This window comes from Sinocyclocheilus rhinocerous, unplaced genomic scaffold (assembly GCF_001515625.1).
Source record: "Sinocyclocheilus rhinocerous isolate Xijiao unplaced genomic scaffold, SAMN03320098_v1.1 scaffold314, whole genome shotgun sequence".
Lineage (NCBI taxonomy): Eukaryota > Metazoa > Chordata > Actinopteri > Cypriniformes > Cyprinidae > Sinocyclocheilus > Sinocyclocheilus rhinocerous.
In genome coordinates this window covers 1,446,226-1,465,220 of record NW_015630021.1, presented here as the reverse complement: position 1 = coordinate 1,465,220, position 18,995 = coordinate 1,446,226, and the positions used below count along the sequence as shown (strand labels likewise).

The window sequence follows — 18,995 nt, the reverse complement described above, 5'->3', positions numbered from 1 at the left end:
TATATATATATATATATATATATTCAAGAAGCTACAATCAAAGTCTAGTTAAAAATGCATGCATGTTCTGTGGTTTTTCCACTCTATTAACACAAATAAGAATGATATTTCAATACTATAAATAATACAGTATAATAAAACCTCTTCAAAACATGTAAGACTTAAGCAAGTCAGCATCTTATATCTATATTGACAGTTCTTTTCAGTCTAGGTTAATAGGAAGATATGTATTTCTTTGACACACAAGAAGACCATGAATTATGTGACCAGACTTTTTTGAATCTGTATTTTCCCAGTATCCAGTATTTTTATTTAATAACATTTATGAGCAAGCACTATGTTTTTGGAATATGCATGTATCACTGAAGATAACCCTGCTCTGTTAATGGATTTTGTTTGTTCATGCTTCTATTTGGGGTTTCTACAAAAAATTAGTTTCCTATGGCTGATATTGTTAATTTCTGTGACATTCCTATTCCACCCTCAATACCACGACTGAGGTGAGACCCTTGAGTAAGGCACCGAACCCCCAACTGCTCCCCGGTTGCCGCAGCAAAAATGGCTGCCCACTGCTCAGGGTGTGTGTTCACGGTGTGTGTGTGTTCACTGCTGTGTGTGTGCACTTTGGATGGGTTAAATGCAGAGCACAAATTCCAAGTATGGGTCACCATACATATGCCACTTGTCATGTCCTTTCCTTCTTTTTTATTTTATAATTTTTTTTAAATAGAAAATAGTTTTTGAAATTGTAATAATATTTCTGAATGCTACTGTTTTTACTGTATTTTTAATCAAATAAATGCAGCTTTATTAACATGAAAAGAATCTTAGTTATTCTCGAATTGTCTTATTTGTTTGTGTGTGTACAACGATCAGGCATAACATTATGACCACCTACCTAATATTGTGTTGGTCCCCCTTTTGCTGCCAAAACAGCCCTGACCCGTTGAGGCATGGACTCCATAGACCCCTGAAGGTGTGCTGTGGTATCTGGCACCAAGATGTTAGCAGCAGATCTTTTAAGTCCTGTAAGTTGCGAGGTTGGGCCTCCATGGATAAGAATTGTTTGCCACACCCAGCCATCCACGTGATGTAAAAGAAAACGTGATTCATCAGACCAGGCCACCTTCTTCCATTGCTCCGTGGTCCAGTTCTGGTGCTCACGTGCCCACTGTTGGCGCTTTCGGCTGTGGACAGGGGTCAGCATGGGCTCCCTGACTGGGATGCGGCTATGCAGCCCCATACACAACAAACTGTGATGCACTGTGTATTCTGACACCTTTCCATCAGAACCAGCATTAACTTCCTGAGCAGTTTGAGCTACAGTAGCTCGTCTGCTGGATCGGACCACACAGGCCAGCCTTCACTCCTCACTTGCATCAATGAGCCATGACCGCCCATGACCCTGTCACCAGTTCACTGCTGTTCTAAGAAATTAATATATAATGAAATTATATGCAATTTTATTATATTATTTGATTTTATTTATTTATATTTGTTTGTTTGCTTGTGTGATACTTAATCATGAGAATTTTATATTAATTTACTGTGCCCTCTCCAAAGCAAAAGGAGGGGATATTGATCCACCAACCAGCGTGAAGGACACAATCATGCCCATTGTAAGTGGAAATACATTATCAGTTCGCTCGACACATCCTCTTTTTACTGTACAGTATTTTCCAGAAGAAACCATAGTAATATTTTCTCAATTTTTCTGCAATAAAATGGGAGGTAAAAAGAATCAATAAAAATAAAAAGTAGTCCAGTTCTGGTGCTCACGTGCCCACTGTTGGCGCTTTCGGCTGTGGACAGGGGTCAGCATGGGCTCCCTGACTGGGATGCGGCTATGCAGCCCCATACACAACAAACTGTGATGCACTGTGTATTCTGACACCTTTCCATCAGAACCAGCATTAACTTCCTGAGCAGTTTGAGCTACAGTAGCTCGTCTGCTGGATCGGACCACACAGGCCAGCCTTCACTCCTCACTTGCATCAATGAGCCATGACCGCCCATGACCCTGTCACCAGTTCACTGCTGTTCTAAGAAATTAATATATAATGAAATTATATGCAATTTTATTATATTATTTGATTTTATTTATTTATATTTGTTTGTTTGCTTGTGTGATACTTAATCATGAGAATTTTATATTAATTTACTGTGCCCTCTCCAAAGCAAAAGGAGGGGATATTGATCCTCCGGTGCAACTAGAGCCATACTTCCCTCCTGCCAAACCATCACTGGAAAACCTCAATGCAGTCTGTGTTCATGGAAATGGCCGCCCCAGATATCATGCCAGCTGCCTCCATGTTTAGTCAGTGCTGCCAGAGAGGTGTAGCACAAGGAGACCAGCAGATCCTTTGCTGCGCCAACCAGGCGTTGAGTACAGACTGAGAACAGACATACTGAATGAAGAGAGTTTGTTACTAGCATTAACCACTGGTTAAACATCACACATTATAATCTGATCTCTGTTTTCTTTGTGTTTTTCGGTGGGAAACTGCCCTGTTCCATTTCTGTATTGAGGAATACGTCACCATGACTTTGGTCCATGAGTGCTGTGAGAAGACGGGAGAAGAACAGTGGAACTGCTTTGAGAAACACGCTCCTAACCCTTCCTACCAACCCCTGTCTTACACTGCCCCCATAACACCACCTGACCAGATTTTCACCTGGGACCCCAACACCTGTTAATGATGTGATTATTTCTGTATCCCATATGACAACCTGAGTGTTTTTATTTGATTTAGCAGCACAAAACTTGTGTCAGTTAATACCTGAGCACATTCTTTGTTTAGTTGAGAGCAAGATAAATGTATGTTCTCAAATGGGATCCAGCATGTCATAAACTCACTTCATATTGAAATATTTTTCAGTCATTTTGCATCTCAAATAAATGAGGAAGAAGATCTTTTTTTTTTCAGAATGAATAGTCATGACAGTGAAGCACAGAGGTGGGAGTGCGATAATATGGGTTTGCATATATTTATAGATGGCAGCATGAATGCCTGTTGATATACAATGGCTGACAAGATGAAAAACTAAAAGATTCGAATCTCAGTAATGAATGGTGTACTGACTTTTGTTGCATTGGGGCTTGAATTTGTATTTTTTTAATAAGACCAAATATATATTAATGTTTAACTGTAATGCAATTACTATTTATAATTATAAAAAGTTGTATTTATTAAAAATGAATTTATAATAACTAAAATTTCTTCTATATAGTGTTGAATTTTTATTTTTCTATATAGCGTTGAATTTTTTTTTGTAATAAGACCAAATATATATTAATGTTTAACTGTAATGCAATTGCTATATATAATTATAAAAAGTTGTATTTATTTAAAATGAATTTATAATAACTAAAATTGCTTCTATATACCAATTTAAACTATAGCAAATATTGTCCACTATAGTATAGCCAAATATCTGAAATGTAAAGAAAAAGAAAGAAAGAAAAAATAAATAAATAAATAAAACAACTAAATAAACAGCTTATTGGGTATTTCTTTCATAGCTTGTTTGTTCACAATTGCATTATTGGGAAATAACCAAATGGGATTTCACAAACTGGTAAGCAGCTGGTAAGTCTGCACTGGAGGGAGTTTAGTAGTTTTGATACCATACACTTCAAAGAATTTCTCAGAACTCCATGCTGACACTGACATTTGTCTTGCTTTGTTTAGCTGCCAGCAGTGGGATGTGAAGATATTTTATGTTTTTCTCAATGCAGTTCCTCAAGCATGACACATCGCCTTATTTTCAGCAGAACTGGCTGGTTTACAAGACGCCATGGGAGTATTCCTCTCACACACTTGAGCAAGCCATTTTAATTAGATAAAAATGTGTGAACAAGCACAATGTTTTGGAATAGGGTTGAAGATAAGCAAGATTTGTGTTCTGTGAATCATGATCTATTTACGTATTTCTTGCCCACAAATTGCTATTAACAAAATGGTCAGAAAAACTGGTTTCTCATAGCTGATATGATACCTTTCTGTGCTGTGCACAGCTTAACCGCACACATCTTTAAGCTATGCTTCACTATGTCAGCCTCATATCCTCCCTAAACACCTCACCCGTTTCTTACACCTACAGGAAACATGATGAATCCTGGCAAAATGTCAGAGAAGGACTTATAAACCGGCCTATGTAAAATTAAATTTAAATTTAAATTAAAAAGGTGAAAAATTAGGGTGAGCATTACTTTTGCCATATTATCAGATAATGCAACAAATCTAATCTGGTTCAAATCTAACCAAGGAAAAGTTTTCAGCATTGCTTGTGATGTTATTAAAATCTCGGACACATTTCCTTTTTATATTTGTAATAGGTACTCCTTTGTACACTGAAGCAATTGACATTTCTGAGAAAATGTTTATTCCGTTCAATGTAACTTTAGTAAACTTTGTTGACAGCCATTCCTGTTTTGACTATCCTTTGTTTTGACATTTGAATTAGTATCATGGGGGAGTTTATATAAAATAAAGACAGATAACATTAGGCCTTTATCTCCATTCTTCAAGCTCTACTTGACTAACCAGCTTTGACCCCTCCTCTCATTCCCCTTCCATCCCTTTAAATCTAGACACGGCCTTGCAGTATTTTAAAGCTCCCAACAAGACTGAAGAAAAGAGAGCAAAGAAACGAGAGCAAATTTGCAAACAGGAAAGAAGGACCTTTTCTTTAACTTCGAAAAATAACCATGGTTCGGAAAAGCACACTTGTAACTACTTTGATTCTTCATCTAATTTCATTGGAAGGTATGCGCTTTATTTACAAAACTTTATTCTGTTTATTGTCTTCTAATTTTGGAGCATCTTCTAAATGAATAAATGTAAACATAAATGGAAGTATTTCTCTAATAATATCCATTGTGGTACTCGCACATTGCATTCAGATATGTTTGTGTTTCATTCTCTGACTTTCTTGTAGTAATACATTTAAGATGTATTAATCATCCTCCCCAATAAAGCGACTTTTTGGTATAATATGTATTTATATCTTGTATTTATTCCATTTAGGGGGACAGAGCATTGACCCTGATGTAATGCTGAAATCATCCTTCCCTCCAGCCAGACCTTCGGTTACCAATATCAATGCTGTCTGTCTTTATGGCAGTGGTCGTCCCAGATATCCTGCCAGCTATTTCCCTTCATCTAGTCACGCTTACGCTCGTCGTGCTATAAATGCAGTCAACAGGCTGGAGTCGTGGTTTGATCAGTGCTGCTATGGAGGTTTGTCCCTTGGAAATGAACAGATCCTTTGCTGTGCGGAACAGGCGGTGCGTACACAGATTGAGAAACATGCCCAAACAGAAGTAATTTTACTATAGCGCTGCTGAACAGAAATATAATGATGTCTTTTGTTTGTGTTTGCAGTGGAAAAATACCTTGTCCTATTTCTGTGTTGAGGAATACTCCACCATGACTTTGGTCCATGAGTGCTGTGAAAAGAATGGAGAAGAACGGTGGAACTGCTTTGCAAGTCAGGCTCCTAACCCTTCCTCCCAACCCCTGTGTGGTTACACTGCCCCACCTGACAAGATTTTCACCTGGGACCCCAACACCTGTTAAAGGTCTTACTGCGATATGCTTTTATTTAATTTAGCAGCACACAACCTGTGTCAGTTAATCAACTGTGAATCACGAGGCATAATATAGCATGCGTTTCATGTAAATTAAACATGCTCAGTGTTCTAGAAAAGCTGGAATGTAACCCTGTGTATCAATAGCCTACATTTATTTTCACATGAATTATTTTATGCCATAGAAAAATATGCAAAAATAAAATGTGCTCATAGCAGTTGAAGTTCAAAATAAAGTGTCAGTTTATTTCCAAAGTGGCAAAATGATTTAAAGAATTGTTTAACCCTTGACAGCACACGTACATCACGGAGATGTCTATTTGACGTTTTTACATCTGCAAGACGTATTTTTTAGTGTTTGCTTATCTGCGATACGTGATGTCTATAGGACGTGTCCTATCAGATGTCAAATAGACGTTATAAAAATGTCTTTAAGATGATTTAGAATGTATGTAAAACTGACATCTTACAGACGTCTATCAGATGTTTGTACACAGCAGATGCTTTCCAGATGGAGCGATCTTTAACAGACATCTTGCAGACGTATGTTTTTCTATCTGGGAACATTAGATTTTTCCTTTGAGAAAATAACAGTTGCAACTAAGATGTAATCTTTCATGTCACATTGCATGGCAGATGTATTTTCAGCTCAGTAGTTATTTAAGATTGCTTCATGTTGGATGTGGCATTGTTTAGGTTTAGGCTATTTAAAATCATTAGCAGCTGCATCATAAGACACTTTTAAATGATTCATCATGTAGACTTTCAATACAATATCAAAGATCGGTTCTAGATATAGTCCTGGCTCTAAAATCAGACTGGCTGAGGCACAACTGAATTCTATATTAATATGCCAACAATTTACTATGTTGCTTGGTAAAAGTTTAATGGACTGAATTCTTAACGAAGTAAATAATTAACTATATTCTTATGATAATCATTTATTCAAATATTATTTGTGCATAATTATGTTCAATTATTTATTGACCATTCATGTCTTTTATCAGAGGCTAGCTGTTGTCACTGTTTTATGAAATCAAAAAAAGAGGTTGTGTTACAGGTCCCTAGTGATTAATCGCCTCAATTTAACTCCAAGGTTTAAGTTTATGAATGAACAATGTCTTCATTGAGCCGAAGGAAAAAAAACTATTTAAGGGCGTTTCTTCAACTAGGGGCACTTTTAGCCTTGTGAAGTATAAGGAGGTTGAAAAGTATGAAAAAATCATAATAGAAAGGTAGTAAAAAGTTTTTAAGGTGGTTTTATTGTTAGTTTGACTAAGAAAGAGGAATTTGTCCAAAATTATATGTATTTTTATAAATATGACCAAAGAACATAAAAGTGCCCATAGTCTAAGAATCACCCTTAAACGAAACATTCAATAGTTAAATTTGGACTATTCTGTATCAGTCGAGTAGAAAGCCAGTTTGAAAATAACAAATTTATATAATAAAATATAGGTAGAAGGTTTTTTTTTTTTTTTGAGAATTAGCATTTCCCTTGATATCAGCGCCTCACACTCCATCCCAGTAGGTGGCGGAATATGCACCAAAAGCTGGTTTGCCAACCGCCATTAAACATCATAAGAAGAAGAAGAAGAAAGCCAGTTTGTCCAAGAATGAGCCATTTCTACTGGTGTGTGAGTTCAACGGCCACCGCGCACAGCAGGACAGTGCGGCGCAACAACGTCACTTCCGCTTGTTTGGGCGGCCCGAGGAACGAGGACGCTTCCGTGCGTTTCAGCTGGTTGTTTACTTCGGATGGACCCGGTAAAGTAATAAAATAAACAATTTCGCGTACTTCAAAGTTTCGCACGAGGCATCGAGCCCTTCTGTGAGCGTAAACAGAGGTTTAACGACACTGTTTTTGAGGAAAAAGTGGAGTGAATAAGTTGAGGTAAGCGCTTTTACTTGTTGTTATTGTGGGTCTCTATCCATTAACGTTAACCCATTGGTATGCAAGCAAGCAAGCAAGCTAACAAACACATTTTTATATTTAGCGATTGTTTTGAGAAAGTAAAAGTACGACAGGTTAAAGTAGTGTGAAACTAACTACCACGCTCCTCTAGTACATGTCAAGGAAGAATATTGGCAAACTAAGTTAAGTAACTTTTGTAATCGTCTATCAGTTAGTTTCCAATAACAGACTTTATTTGGACGTGTTCATCTTCCAGGGCTGTGGACTGTGGAGCATAAACCACAAGTGAAAACAAGCAGGACCATATGAAACTTCCGCCAGAAAATGGCTACGCCGGCAGTAGTTTCCACGGATGGAGCGAGCTCCAGTAAGAGATCCTTTTATTTCCTCTTGGTGTTTATGACACGTTAGTATAAGGTAAATTAAGTTATTGTGCTCTGGCTTCAAAAAATGAATCTCATGCCAATCAGTCTTGTGTTTTACAGTAAGAAATTAATAGATAGCTGCTTTTTTTGAGGCCATGTGGAAACAGTCACCACTGTTTAATACACAGAGCAATTTATTTTATTGTTCACTTGGTGAAGATTTTGATGTTTACTGGCAGGACGTAATTCATTATACTCATATTTGTCTTTTTGTGCCCTTCAGTTTAGCACACATGATGATTTTTGCAGATATTCAGTAGTTCCCAAAGCTTGTAGCGGCACAGATATAGTATAAATGTTTATTATAATGCTCAGACAAGTGATGCTTGCTTTCTAACAAAATGACATATGAAAGTGGACCATTAAAGGTTTTTACTTTAAGTATTTCATTAGTATGGGAGCCTGTTTCTGCCATGGGATATAAAAATGTAATTGTGACTTTAAATTTTTTTCTTCTTCTTACAATTCTGAGGAAAAAAACTTACAGAGACATAAGCTCAGATTTGCAAGATATAAACAGAAAAGTAACAATTGTGAAATATAAACTCTCAATTGCAAGAAAAAAGTCAGAATTGTGAGAGTCACAATTACCTTTTTATTTTTTAATTTCATGGCAAAAACTGGCTTTAGTGATCTTTTTTTTAATCACTGTTGTCACTCTTCAGATGTCTTTATTTTGGAGGTTATTCCAGCAGAAAGGTATATGCATGTGTGTAAGCACATGTGTACCTGTGTTTTCATATGATCTTGATTTGAATGTCAGTGTTGTAGACTGTCTGTAGTAGGCCTGTGACTGCCTGGGTTGTGCTCGTCTTTGTTATTTTGAGCGTAGTGCCACTACACACTTAGTTGGTGTGATTGGGTTTCAGTGTTGTCTTGGAAGAACAAAGGAATTGATATCCAGGTGTCTGTGCATGCTGCAAGCTTACAATCATAGTCGGGGATTACCACACATCTCAACTCGGTGTGAACAGCTTTCTTTTGTGTTAGCATTTGCATTTATTTTGCATTTTATTTGTGGTATAGTTTTTTCATCCACAAGCAAGTTACACTCACTTCAATGTCAGGTTTTGTTTCAGTGTGCACTGGAAGGATACCAGTGCATAGGGAATATGTGAAAACAATAAAGGAATAGTTCACCCCAAAATTAAAAATTGCTGATAATTTACACACCCTTAAGCCATCAAAGATATAAATGAAATTTAGCATTACATAACTTGCTCACCAATGGATCCTCTCTAATGAATTTGTGCCATCAGAATTCAAACAGCTGATAAAAACATCACAATAATCCACAACATGACTCCATCAGTCCATCAATTAATGTCTTGTGAAATTAAAAGCTGTGTGTTTGTAATAAACAAATCCATCAAGACATTTTTAACTTGGATTTTGATGTGAGAGGACAGGGGATGGACTTTTACACTGAAGGAAGCATTGTTATATTATATTATACAAAGACATTAATTGATGGACGGGAGTCATGTGGATTACTTGTGGATTATTGTGGTGTTTTTAATCTTTTAGTTCATTGTAATAAAGCTAGCTACAAACCATAAATAAATCACAGGGCACCATAAATCCTAATGGCTTTTTCCACAGTTAATTTGCATGAATTTATAACATTTGGTTGAAACATTCATCTTTTTTTTTTGTACTCATAGGTACTCCTGGAAATCGAAATATGGCTTCTTCAGAGGTTATTATTGTCTCTTTTGCTTTAATAATAGTTTCACATTCACTTTTTATCTCATCCACTTTTTGTGGTTATTATGAATTGGCCAATTTATTTATGACTCCATACTGGAACTTTTTTCTAATCAGTGCTAGCAGACGTCTCACTTTTGTCTATAATGTGAATGGGACTCTCTGCCTCCTTCTTTTTCTATTTATTTCTTGTGAATCGGCACAGCTCTTGTTGCAGCTATTGATTTACATTCATTAATGCGTTTACTATATACCCTGCAAAACATCTGCACTAATTGTGTTACTGTGTTCTTGTGGGGTTTTTTTTTGGAACTTGAATAAAATCACAATTATCAATACATTTTAAAAATATTCAGACTTCATGTCTCTCAGCATTGTACAGAAAAATCCCCTAGTGAAATCAGTTATGCTGAAATGTATTATTGTACATTGTATAATTGATTCAAAATGATGTAAACATAATTAGCATTTGCTGGAAATGTTCCTTTGTCATAAATACATTATTAATGGCTTAAATATTCTGTCTTGCCTGATATGTTTATGGAGCAATCATATATCTTTCAGCTTCTTAGCATCTCTGGTTCATCCCAGACAAACAAAAAGACCATGGGCCACAGAGGGATTGACCCCACTGGGGAAACCACATATAAAAAGGTGCGAGCTGTGAATATCCAGATTTTATATCCTCATTTTGTGTACTGCTAACACTGTAAATATTTAAAAATAGAAATTTGTTAGAGATGGGACCAGATCAAACTTATCGGCAGTTCAACTTCAAACCTCAGTGTCATGACGCACATTCCTGAATCTGTCGGATCTGCTTGCAACTCTTAGATTATTGTTGTGTTATCTGTTCTTTGTGTGGCACCATGAAGAAGATAAAGCCCAATCAATGGTATGGGCAGGTACATTCAGATAAGACTAGCAGGCCTTGAGTTATTGCTCCTCCCTTTCAGTTTTATTAAATCACATGTCTTTTGTAGGCCTTCAAACAAGATGCATGTATCAGTGTTATATTTAGTTCCAGAAGAATTTTCTTGGTATTTTCTGAATTGCACATCAACATGTTCTTATTCTGCTCATCATGTGCCCTCCACTGGAACCCTTCTTCAGACAACATCATCTGCTCTGAAAGGTGCCATTCAGCTGGGCATCACACACAGTGTGGGAAGCTTGAGCCAAAAGCCAGAAAGAGATGTGCTCATGCAGGACTTTGAAGTGGTAGAAAGCATCTTCTTTCCCAGGTGCGTTTGTATGCGTGTCTGCATTAAAAGTAACCATGAAGAACCTTTTTCATAAGTGGTCACATTGTGTACTTAAAAGTGCTTGTTTTTTTCTCCCTCTCAGTCAAGGCAGTTACTCAACTCCAGGTCATCACCATGGTGACTTTAAGTTTAAAACTTATGCTCCCATTGCATTCCGCTACTTCAGAGAGATGTTTGGGATCAGACCTGATGACTACCTGGTACTATCCTGCTTGTTCACTAAACAGCATTACCACAGTTTCCTGGAAATATCAGGGAACTTTATAATTGTTTGTAGGCCTGGAATAGTCATGGAAATTTTTTAGGGAAATCTTTGTTAAGATATTATAGATATTATTATATTATGAAAATATTAATTTTTGTGACTGGTCTAAAATATTTAATCAACTAGAAATTGCTGTTGAATAGAGCTTGAGTAGAGTTAAACTTGCTTGTAAGCCATTGTGAGATGGTTTTTTTCAATGAATTGGTCAAAGAGGTTCACAAAGTGGTCTGAATGATTCATTGTCACACAATTCTGAATCAAAGTAATAACTGGAAAAGCCATGAAAAAGTTATGGAAATTAATTGATCATGTTCATTCATATTACATCTCTCTTTTTGTTTTGTTCCGTCCAGATTCTTTTTTTTTTTATTTATGTATATATTTTTTATCTGTCTTCCTTTAATGACTTGAACAAAAGTGCTTCTCGGTGACATTGCATTTAGTTAAACGGACACCTGCAACACTCCAGTCCTATGTTAACTGCTGTGTATGTGTGTGTGTGTGTTTTCTGCAGTACTCTCTTTGCAATGAACCCCTTATCGAGTTGTCTAATCCTGGAGCGAGCGGGTCTCTCTTCTACGTTTCTAGTGATGATGAGTTTATCATTAAGACGGTACAACACAAAGAGGCAGAATTCTTGCAAACACTCCTGCCAGGTTACTTCATGGTAAGTGTTTATGTCTGTATTATGTATTATCTCAACATATCTTGTTCATTTTATTATTATTTGATAATTATTTCATTATTATGTGATATATTATTTTCTCCTTATAATTCACCTTACATCTTCTAGAACCTGAACCAGAACATGCGTACGCTGCTTCCCAAGTTCTACGGCCTCTACTGTGTTCAGGCTGAGGGGAAGAAGCTTGAGCCAAAAGCCAGAAAGAGATGTGCTCATGCAGGACTTTGAAGTGGTAGAAAGCATCTTCTTTCCCAGGTGCGTTTGTATACGTGTCTGCATTAAAAGTAACCATGAAGAACCTTTTTCATAAGTGGTCACATTGTGTACTTAAAAGTGCTTGTTTTTTTCTCCCTCTCAGTCAAGGCAGTTACTCAACTCCAGGTCATCACCATGGTGACTTTAAGTTTAAAACTTATGCTCCCATTGCATTCCGCTACTTCAGAGAGATGTTTGGGATCAGACCTGATGACTACCTGGTACTATCCTGCTTGTTCACTAAACAGCATTACCACAGTTTCCTGGAAATATCAGGGAACTTTATAATTGTTTGTAGGCCTGGAATAGTCATGGAAATTTTTTAGGGAAATCTTTGTTAAGATATTATAGATATTATTATATTATGAAAATATTAATTTTTGTGACTGGTCTAAAATATTTAATCAACTAGAAATTGCTGTTGAATAGAGCTTGAGTAGAGTTAAACTTGCTTGTAAGCCATTGTGAGATGGTTTTTTTCAATGAATTGGTCAAAGAGGTTCACAAAGTGGTCTGAATGATTCATTGTCACACAATTCTGAATCAAAGTAATAACTGGAAAAGCCATGAAAAAGTTATGGAAATTAATTGATCATGTTCATTCATATTACATCTCTCTTTTTGTTTTGTTCCGTCCAGATTCTTTTTTTTTTTATTTATGTATATATTTTTTATCTGTCTTCCTTTAATGACTTGAACAAAAGTGCTTCTCGGTGACATTGCATTTAGTTAAACGGACACCTGCAACACTCCAGTCCTATGTTAACTGCTGTGTATGTGTGTGTGTGTGTTTTCTGCAGTACTCTCTTTGCAATGAACCCCTTATCGAGTTGTCTAATCCTGGAGCGAGCGGGTCTCTCTTCTACGTTTCTAGTGATGATGAGTTTATCATTAAGACGGTACAACACAAAGAGGCAGAATTCTTGCAAACACTCCTGCCAGGTTACTTCATGGTAAGTGTTTATGTCTGTATTATGTATTATCTCAACATATCTTGTTCATTTTATTATTATTTGATAATTATTTCATTATTATGTGATATATTATTTTCTCCTTATAATTCACCTTACATCTTCTAGAACCTGAACCAGAACATGCGTACGCTGCTTCCCAAGTTCTACGGCCTCTACTGTGTTCAGGCTGAGGGGAAGAACATCCGAATTGTAGTGATGAACAACCTGCTGCCACGCGCTGTCCCCATGCACCTTAAATTCGACCTGAAGGGCTCAACGCACAAGCGACGTGCTTCGCCGAAAGAGAGAGCCAAGAATTTGCCCACGTGCAAAGACCTAGATTTCATGCAGGGCATGCCTGAGGGCATATTGCTGGAGAGTGACCACTACAGCGCCCTCTGCAAGACCATTCAGAGAGACTGTCGGGTGAGAGAGTGTGTGTGTGTGTGTGTGTGTGTGTGTGTTGGAGACAGAAGATGACATTGCAAGAGGAAAGAAACGTAAGGAAGAATGGTGCAACAAAATGGCTTAAAAATTTTTAATTGTCTAAGTCAGTGGTTCTCAATTCCAGTCCTGGGGTACCACTGCTCTGCAAATTTTGTATGTCTCTTTTATCTGACGCCCTCGGTTCTGAATCAGGTACGTTAAATAAGAGAGACATACAAAATGTTCAGAGCAGTGGTACCCCAGGATTGGAATTGAGAACCTCTGGTCTAAGTAGTACGGCTTTAGGATACATCTTTGCCGTTCACATTGTTCAAGATCCAGCCATATTTTCGGCACTTGAGGTGCTTGGTTGTATATGCAATAAATGCATATTCATGGTAGCTTAATCCATTCTTTTAAAATAACTGTTTGATTGAATCACTCTGCAGTTTGCATCTGCTACATGTGCCTCTCTGTATTCCTGTATGTTTAGGTACTACAAAGCTTTAAAATCATGGACTACAGTCTGCTGGTGGGTATCCACAACTTGGACCGGGCCGGTGAAGAGGCGTCTGCTGCAGTGCCTGATACCCAGAAAAAGGCACCAGGCCAGAAGCCCCTATACTGTACAGCCATTGAGTCTATTCAAGGGGAATCCAAGGGCAAGACTTCACCACAGCCTTACGAAAGGTTAGTGATCCACCTTTGGCTGGCATCTTGAATCTACAAAACTCCCGGTGGGACACTCAAAAATAGCGTAAGACTGAATGTGTAAGGCTATAGAACCTTTTTAGAGTGAATTTTACAGTATTGTTCAAAAATTTGGAGTTGGTAAGCCTTTTTTTTCATGTTTTTGAAGTCTCATGTTCAACAATACAGTAAAAACAGTAATGTTGTGAAATGTTATTACAATTTTACATTTTAAATACAATTTAATATCTATTCAAATGTAATTCCTATGATGGCAAAGCTGAGTTTTAGCAGCCGTTACTTCAGTCTTCAATGTCACATGTTCCTACAGAAATCAATCACTAATAGGTTAATTGTATATTGGGTGACTAGCCAACCAATGTGACATACTTTATTCAGAGCTGCAATTTTTTTGTTAATATTATTACTGTGAAATTATTACTTGTGCCAACACAGTTGTTAATGTGCGATATTTGTTCTTTATTTTGAAGCATGGGAGGAATTCCAGCATTTAATTCAAAAGGAGAAAGATTGCTGGTTTTCATCGGCATCATTGATATCCTTCAGTCTTATAGGTAAACTGTATTTCCATATTTTTGCATTTTCTCCATAACAAATTCCTATAATTTGCTAATAACTGTGTATGTTAGGCTTGTAAAGAAGTTGGAGCACTCGTGGAAAGCTTTCCTGCATGATGGGGTATGTCTCATACTTCATGTCAAACATTGCATGAAGACTAACTTTACAAATGCATTTTGTGTATTTATTTTGTTCTTTTGATGTTTTCCTCTACAGGACACTGTATCTGTTCATCGGCCGAGTTTTTACGCAGATCGTTTCCAGAAATTTATGTGCAGTACAGTCTTCAAAAAACCTCCTTGTAAGTTTGATAGTCACATTGAAACATCTGTAATGGATGCATTAAAGGGCTAATGCATTAAAGTTTATTTCAATTCTTCTGTTAGTGAAAATGTCACCCTCAAAGAAAAGTCGAGGAGGAACTGTGTCTTGTGGGAAGAAGACAAACATTGCAGTATCTGGACAATCACAACAATCCTTTCCTGTAGCAGCAGAACAAACACAGCCACAACAGACTACAGCGCAGCTGTCCAGCAGTGGAGCTGTGTCCCTCAGCCCAGACACTCAAGGAGACAGAGGTATGAGAAGACATTCAGAGATCGGGGGAAATTCCAGTATCATTCTCTCGTGATAAGAATATCTTCTAAATGTCTTAAATGTAAATCATTAGCCATGTTGCTACACTGGTTGAGATTGCTCAAGGAAATCTTCTTTGTTGTGTTTCCTTGGTGGTTCAGTGTTGGGATGTAAATACTAAAATTCTATTCTGTTTTCTGAGTAGATTCAAAATAAAACATTAAAAACTCAAACACTGAAAACTGGATCATTTTAAATTATCCAAGTGAGTTTAGTTATCACAACATTAATGTACAAAGTGTGTATATATATATATATATATATACACACATTTTGTAATTCATTTTTTAATTCAGCAAATCTTAATATATATATATATTGGCTGAAGATTACATTTGAGAGTTTTTAAACATAGATTTTTAAGCATGCAGAGTTAAATATTTAAAAATGGCGTGAAAATTCACATTGAACAATTCATCTATGCATATGTTTAGTATTTTTTTACTTTTTGACCTTATAATCTTTTATCAAAATATCATAAATAATATGCCACTGCAAGCTCACATTCATCTGCCTTCACTTTTGATGCAACGGTCACATCCCAAAATCCAGTCAACAACCTATGAATAGGACGAAGTCCTTACCCTATTTTAATTTTTTTTTATGTTACACTCAGGTAAGTCCAAATATGGAATAAAAGGTCCTTTCCATTTCATTGCAAATTTTAATATCAACCGATATTGATATATTAGAAGAACATCTCCAATATTGGCCTAAATAATGTGACACTGATATATTGTACATCTGTAATTCTTTGTTATTTTGATAGATGTATAAACTCTGATCTGTTGTCATTCAGAAGAGATTGTTTTAATGACCATTTCCTCTGTGCAAAGCTTAGGTTTTTGCATTCAAGCTACTTGAGGGTCTCAACTGTATGACTTGTCCTTGAGAGTACGGAATACATACATTGAGAGTATGCTTTGTTTGTTTTCAAGACTAGCAGAGATTGCATGATAACTTTGTGTAGTTTAATAGTCAGATGCCCTTTTGTGCTAATAGCAGAGCAAATGAGAGCTGTAAATGTTTGCCCCCTACAGCACATGCATGGACAATGTCAGCATTGTTCTCATACTTCAGGAATCAATACAGCCTTCAGTTCTCAATGAGGTTTATGCATTTGAATCATCTGACATTTTAGAGGCCTAGATTGAGTTATTGATAGTGAAAAGCAGTTTTGTAGTTCAATCTTTCCCTTTCCCCATCAACCCTATTAAATCATTATTGGCTTTTTTCTCTCTTTTTCTCTCCTCAGGTGTGCAGACTACTCGTCCTGACCTGCTCCCACAACAGCTTAATGAAGATGAGATCACAAGTAGCTCAGCTGATACGACCCTGTCAGCAACCTCGCCTGTAAGCTCTCGGCCCTCAAACACTCCAGCTCTGAGGTATGTGATGGTTAAAAAGATTTGGATGAATTTGACCGAAGATTAGTCAACTACTACTAATAATACTTTTGGTTGATTCTATCACATGCTGATGCACTCTCACTCTTTTCACACGTAATAAATGTATACAGACATGTCTATTGACTCAAGTTCATTTCATTCCCAGTCATAGCAGTATAGCTGCCCAATCATTCGGAGAAAGCTTGGATGTGGAAGCCATTTCACTCAGTGAGATTGTTCTTCAGACAAGCACATCAGAAGTAAGAGACATTTTGTCCTGGGCTGCAATCGGTTTCAGTGTAGACTAAAAACAGACACACTTGATATTTTAGGAGTGTTTTGGATGTCATGCAACAGTGGTTCTCAACTAGTGGGCTGCAATTGTGAACAGTTATTATGATCGACTTTTAACACTTGCAAAACAGACTTGTTCAGCCTGCCATATTAATACATTTACATATTGTTCAGGCTAGGCATGGTAATATGAATACATTTTAATATTTGATTTTAAGACATTTTTGTTAGCGTTTTGCTACCTTATTGGGTCACCACTTGATATCTAATATAAAATCTGAAATAATTTGAGAGATGCTGCTCTATCATGCCAACAAATAAGATTGTGAAATGAAAGGTTCTCTTTATCCTCAGAGTGCATGCACATTTACAAATCATTGATTGCAATGTGATCTTTTCACTGTGAAATGAGAGCTGCTTTTTACAAAGCAAGCATTGCTAGTTTACTCGTCTTAGTCATTCAACCCTGTTCTATAGTAGTGTAATTTATTCTTTCTCTTGCTGTTGCAGTGAAAGACTTTGGATGAACAGGACAAAGTAAAGCCCTCAAGGACAAAGATTTGTTCTCTTTTAAGGACATCAGAACAGGAAGTAAGATGGTCTTTAAAGTAAGATGATCTTGCTGTAAACACCTGGGGAACTGGAAACCAGAGAATCTGGATAACAAAAGAGAGAAGTGCACATGTTCATAAAACAGTAAAGACGTAAAGATAAATATGTTCTCCCCCTTTTTTATGTATTGTTTGGATGTCAACAAAATGGCTTCCAATATTGCTGCTAAGAAATAGAATCAAAAGAAAGATGCCACTGTAGTACCTCAACAGTGTGATATCACTGTTCTCAAACAGTGCCATATTTACAAGAACTTTTTGAACCTGAGAATGTTCACAGCAGAAGTAAAGTGATGAGAACTTTGCATCATGTGACCCGCTCTTGGGGAACAAACAGGTCTTTTGAGTACCTCGGTGAGAGTTTTCTAGTGGACTTCATTTGACCATGCATCTTTTTTTCTCTTAATTTGCCAAGGAGACCAATCTGCAGGGGTCATGTTATTTACTTTGCTAAGGGAAGAAAAGAAGTCTGGTTGATTTTGAGTTTTTATTGCCTATTTTAAAGACATTTTAGGGATATGGCATGATTATTAACAACAACAACGGAAAAAAATGTAGAAGTGAGTTGAGCCAGATCAGGTTGCCCGAACAATCACATAAGACACTTTTTCAAATCAGAATTTATAAAATCTGTACGACTTGGGTTTTATGAATCGATTTGATTGCAATACTGTGATATTGTATTGAATATTTAAATGTGCCTTAATCACAAGTTATTTTGCCTTGTCATAAACAGGAAGCCTTTTTCTGTGCATGATGCCTGTGAGTGGTTGTGCACAATTGCAAAAACAATATTAGTCGGTCATGTGTGATTGTTAAAATAGAATTAATTTAAAAAAAATATTTGGAGCTTTCCAAGAAAATGCTTTCCCCAGTCTTGTTTGCTTTACATTGTTAGGAAAAAAAGAGCGAGGGAAAAAAAACAAAAAAACACAGGGTAAAAAGATCACTTTTGTAACAATGGAAGAAATATATACCATATATAAATTCAATATTTTGGCTTGTGGGACACATTTTTAAAATGGTTGTTTTTTTTGCGCACAATAATACTTCACATTTGGCAGACTAACTACTGTAAAATAATATATAGCATCTGTACTGTCTTCAGTATTTTTTTATGTTTACTTAAACTGGGTAGAATAGAAACTTCTCTTAAGGTCTCGGTTTTGTGAAGAGAATTGAAATCAAACTAAACTAAATCCTAAACCAAAACCTTTTTTAAAAAAAAAATATATATATATATATATGTTCATGCTAATCAGTCAGTCTGAATACAGAGACATTGGTAATGAAAATGCAAATGTTTTT

At 36.5% G+C, this 18,995-nt stretch overlaps 2 protein-coding genes across 5 annotated transcripts; both read left to right on the top strand.

Annotated features, from left to right (window-relative positions):
- Window positions 1-4,631: 4,631 nt before the first annotated feature.
- On the top strand, window positions 4,632-5,799 carry LOC107739628 (extracellular matrix protein 1-like). The gene is made up of 3 exons (XM_016551794.1): window positions 4,632-4,769; window positions 5,031-5,290; window positions 5,388-5,799. Exons 1-3 carry the CDS (start codon window positions 4,712-4,714, stop codon window positions 5,580-5,582), a joined length of 513 nt encoding a protein of 170 aa, XP_016407280.1. The 5' UTR covers window positions 4,632-4,711; the 3' UTR covers window positions 5,583-5,799.
- A 1,356-nt stretch (window positions 5,800-7,155) lies between these two features.
- On the top strand, window positions 7,156-18,620 carry LOC107739532 (phosphatidylinositol 4-phosphate 5-kinase type-1 alpha-like). 4 transcript variants are annotated; one of them, XM_016551677.1, is made up of 17 exons: window positions 7,156-7,487; window positions 7,765-7,875; window positions 9,598-9,632; window positions 10,205-10,294; window positions 10,754-10,861; window positions 12,088-12,110; window positions 12,214-12,331; window positions 12,911-13,063; window positions 13,190-13,489; window positions 13,983-14,179; window positions 14,671-14,754; window positions 14,830-14,878; window positions 14,975-15,059; window positions 15,145-15,336; window positions 16,650-16,782; window positions 16,949-17,042; window positions 17,587-18,620. In XM_016551677.1, the coding sequence occupies exons 2-17, from the start codon at window positions 7,833-7,835 to the stop codon at window positions 17,587-17,589; spliced, it is 1,707 nt and encodes a 568-aa protein (XP_016407163.1). In that variant the 5' UTR covers window positions 7,156-7,487; window positions 7,765-7,832; the 3' UTR covers window positions 17,590-18,620. The 4 variants fall into 4 exon arrangements, with proteins under 4 accessions (XP_016407163.1, XP_016407164.1, XP_016407166.1 ...); XM_016551678.1 differs by lacking the exons at window positions 12,088-12,110; window positions 12,214-12,331; window positions 12,911-13,063 and adding exons at window positions 10,988-11,105; window positions 11,685-11,837; window positions 11,964-12,023 and having other exon boundaries at window positions 10,754-10,884; window positions 13,250-13,489; XM_016551679.1 differs by having other exon boundaries at window positions 7,469-7,487; window positions 7,772-7,875.
- The last annotated feature ends 375 nt before the right edge of the window (window positions 18,621-18,995 follow it).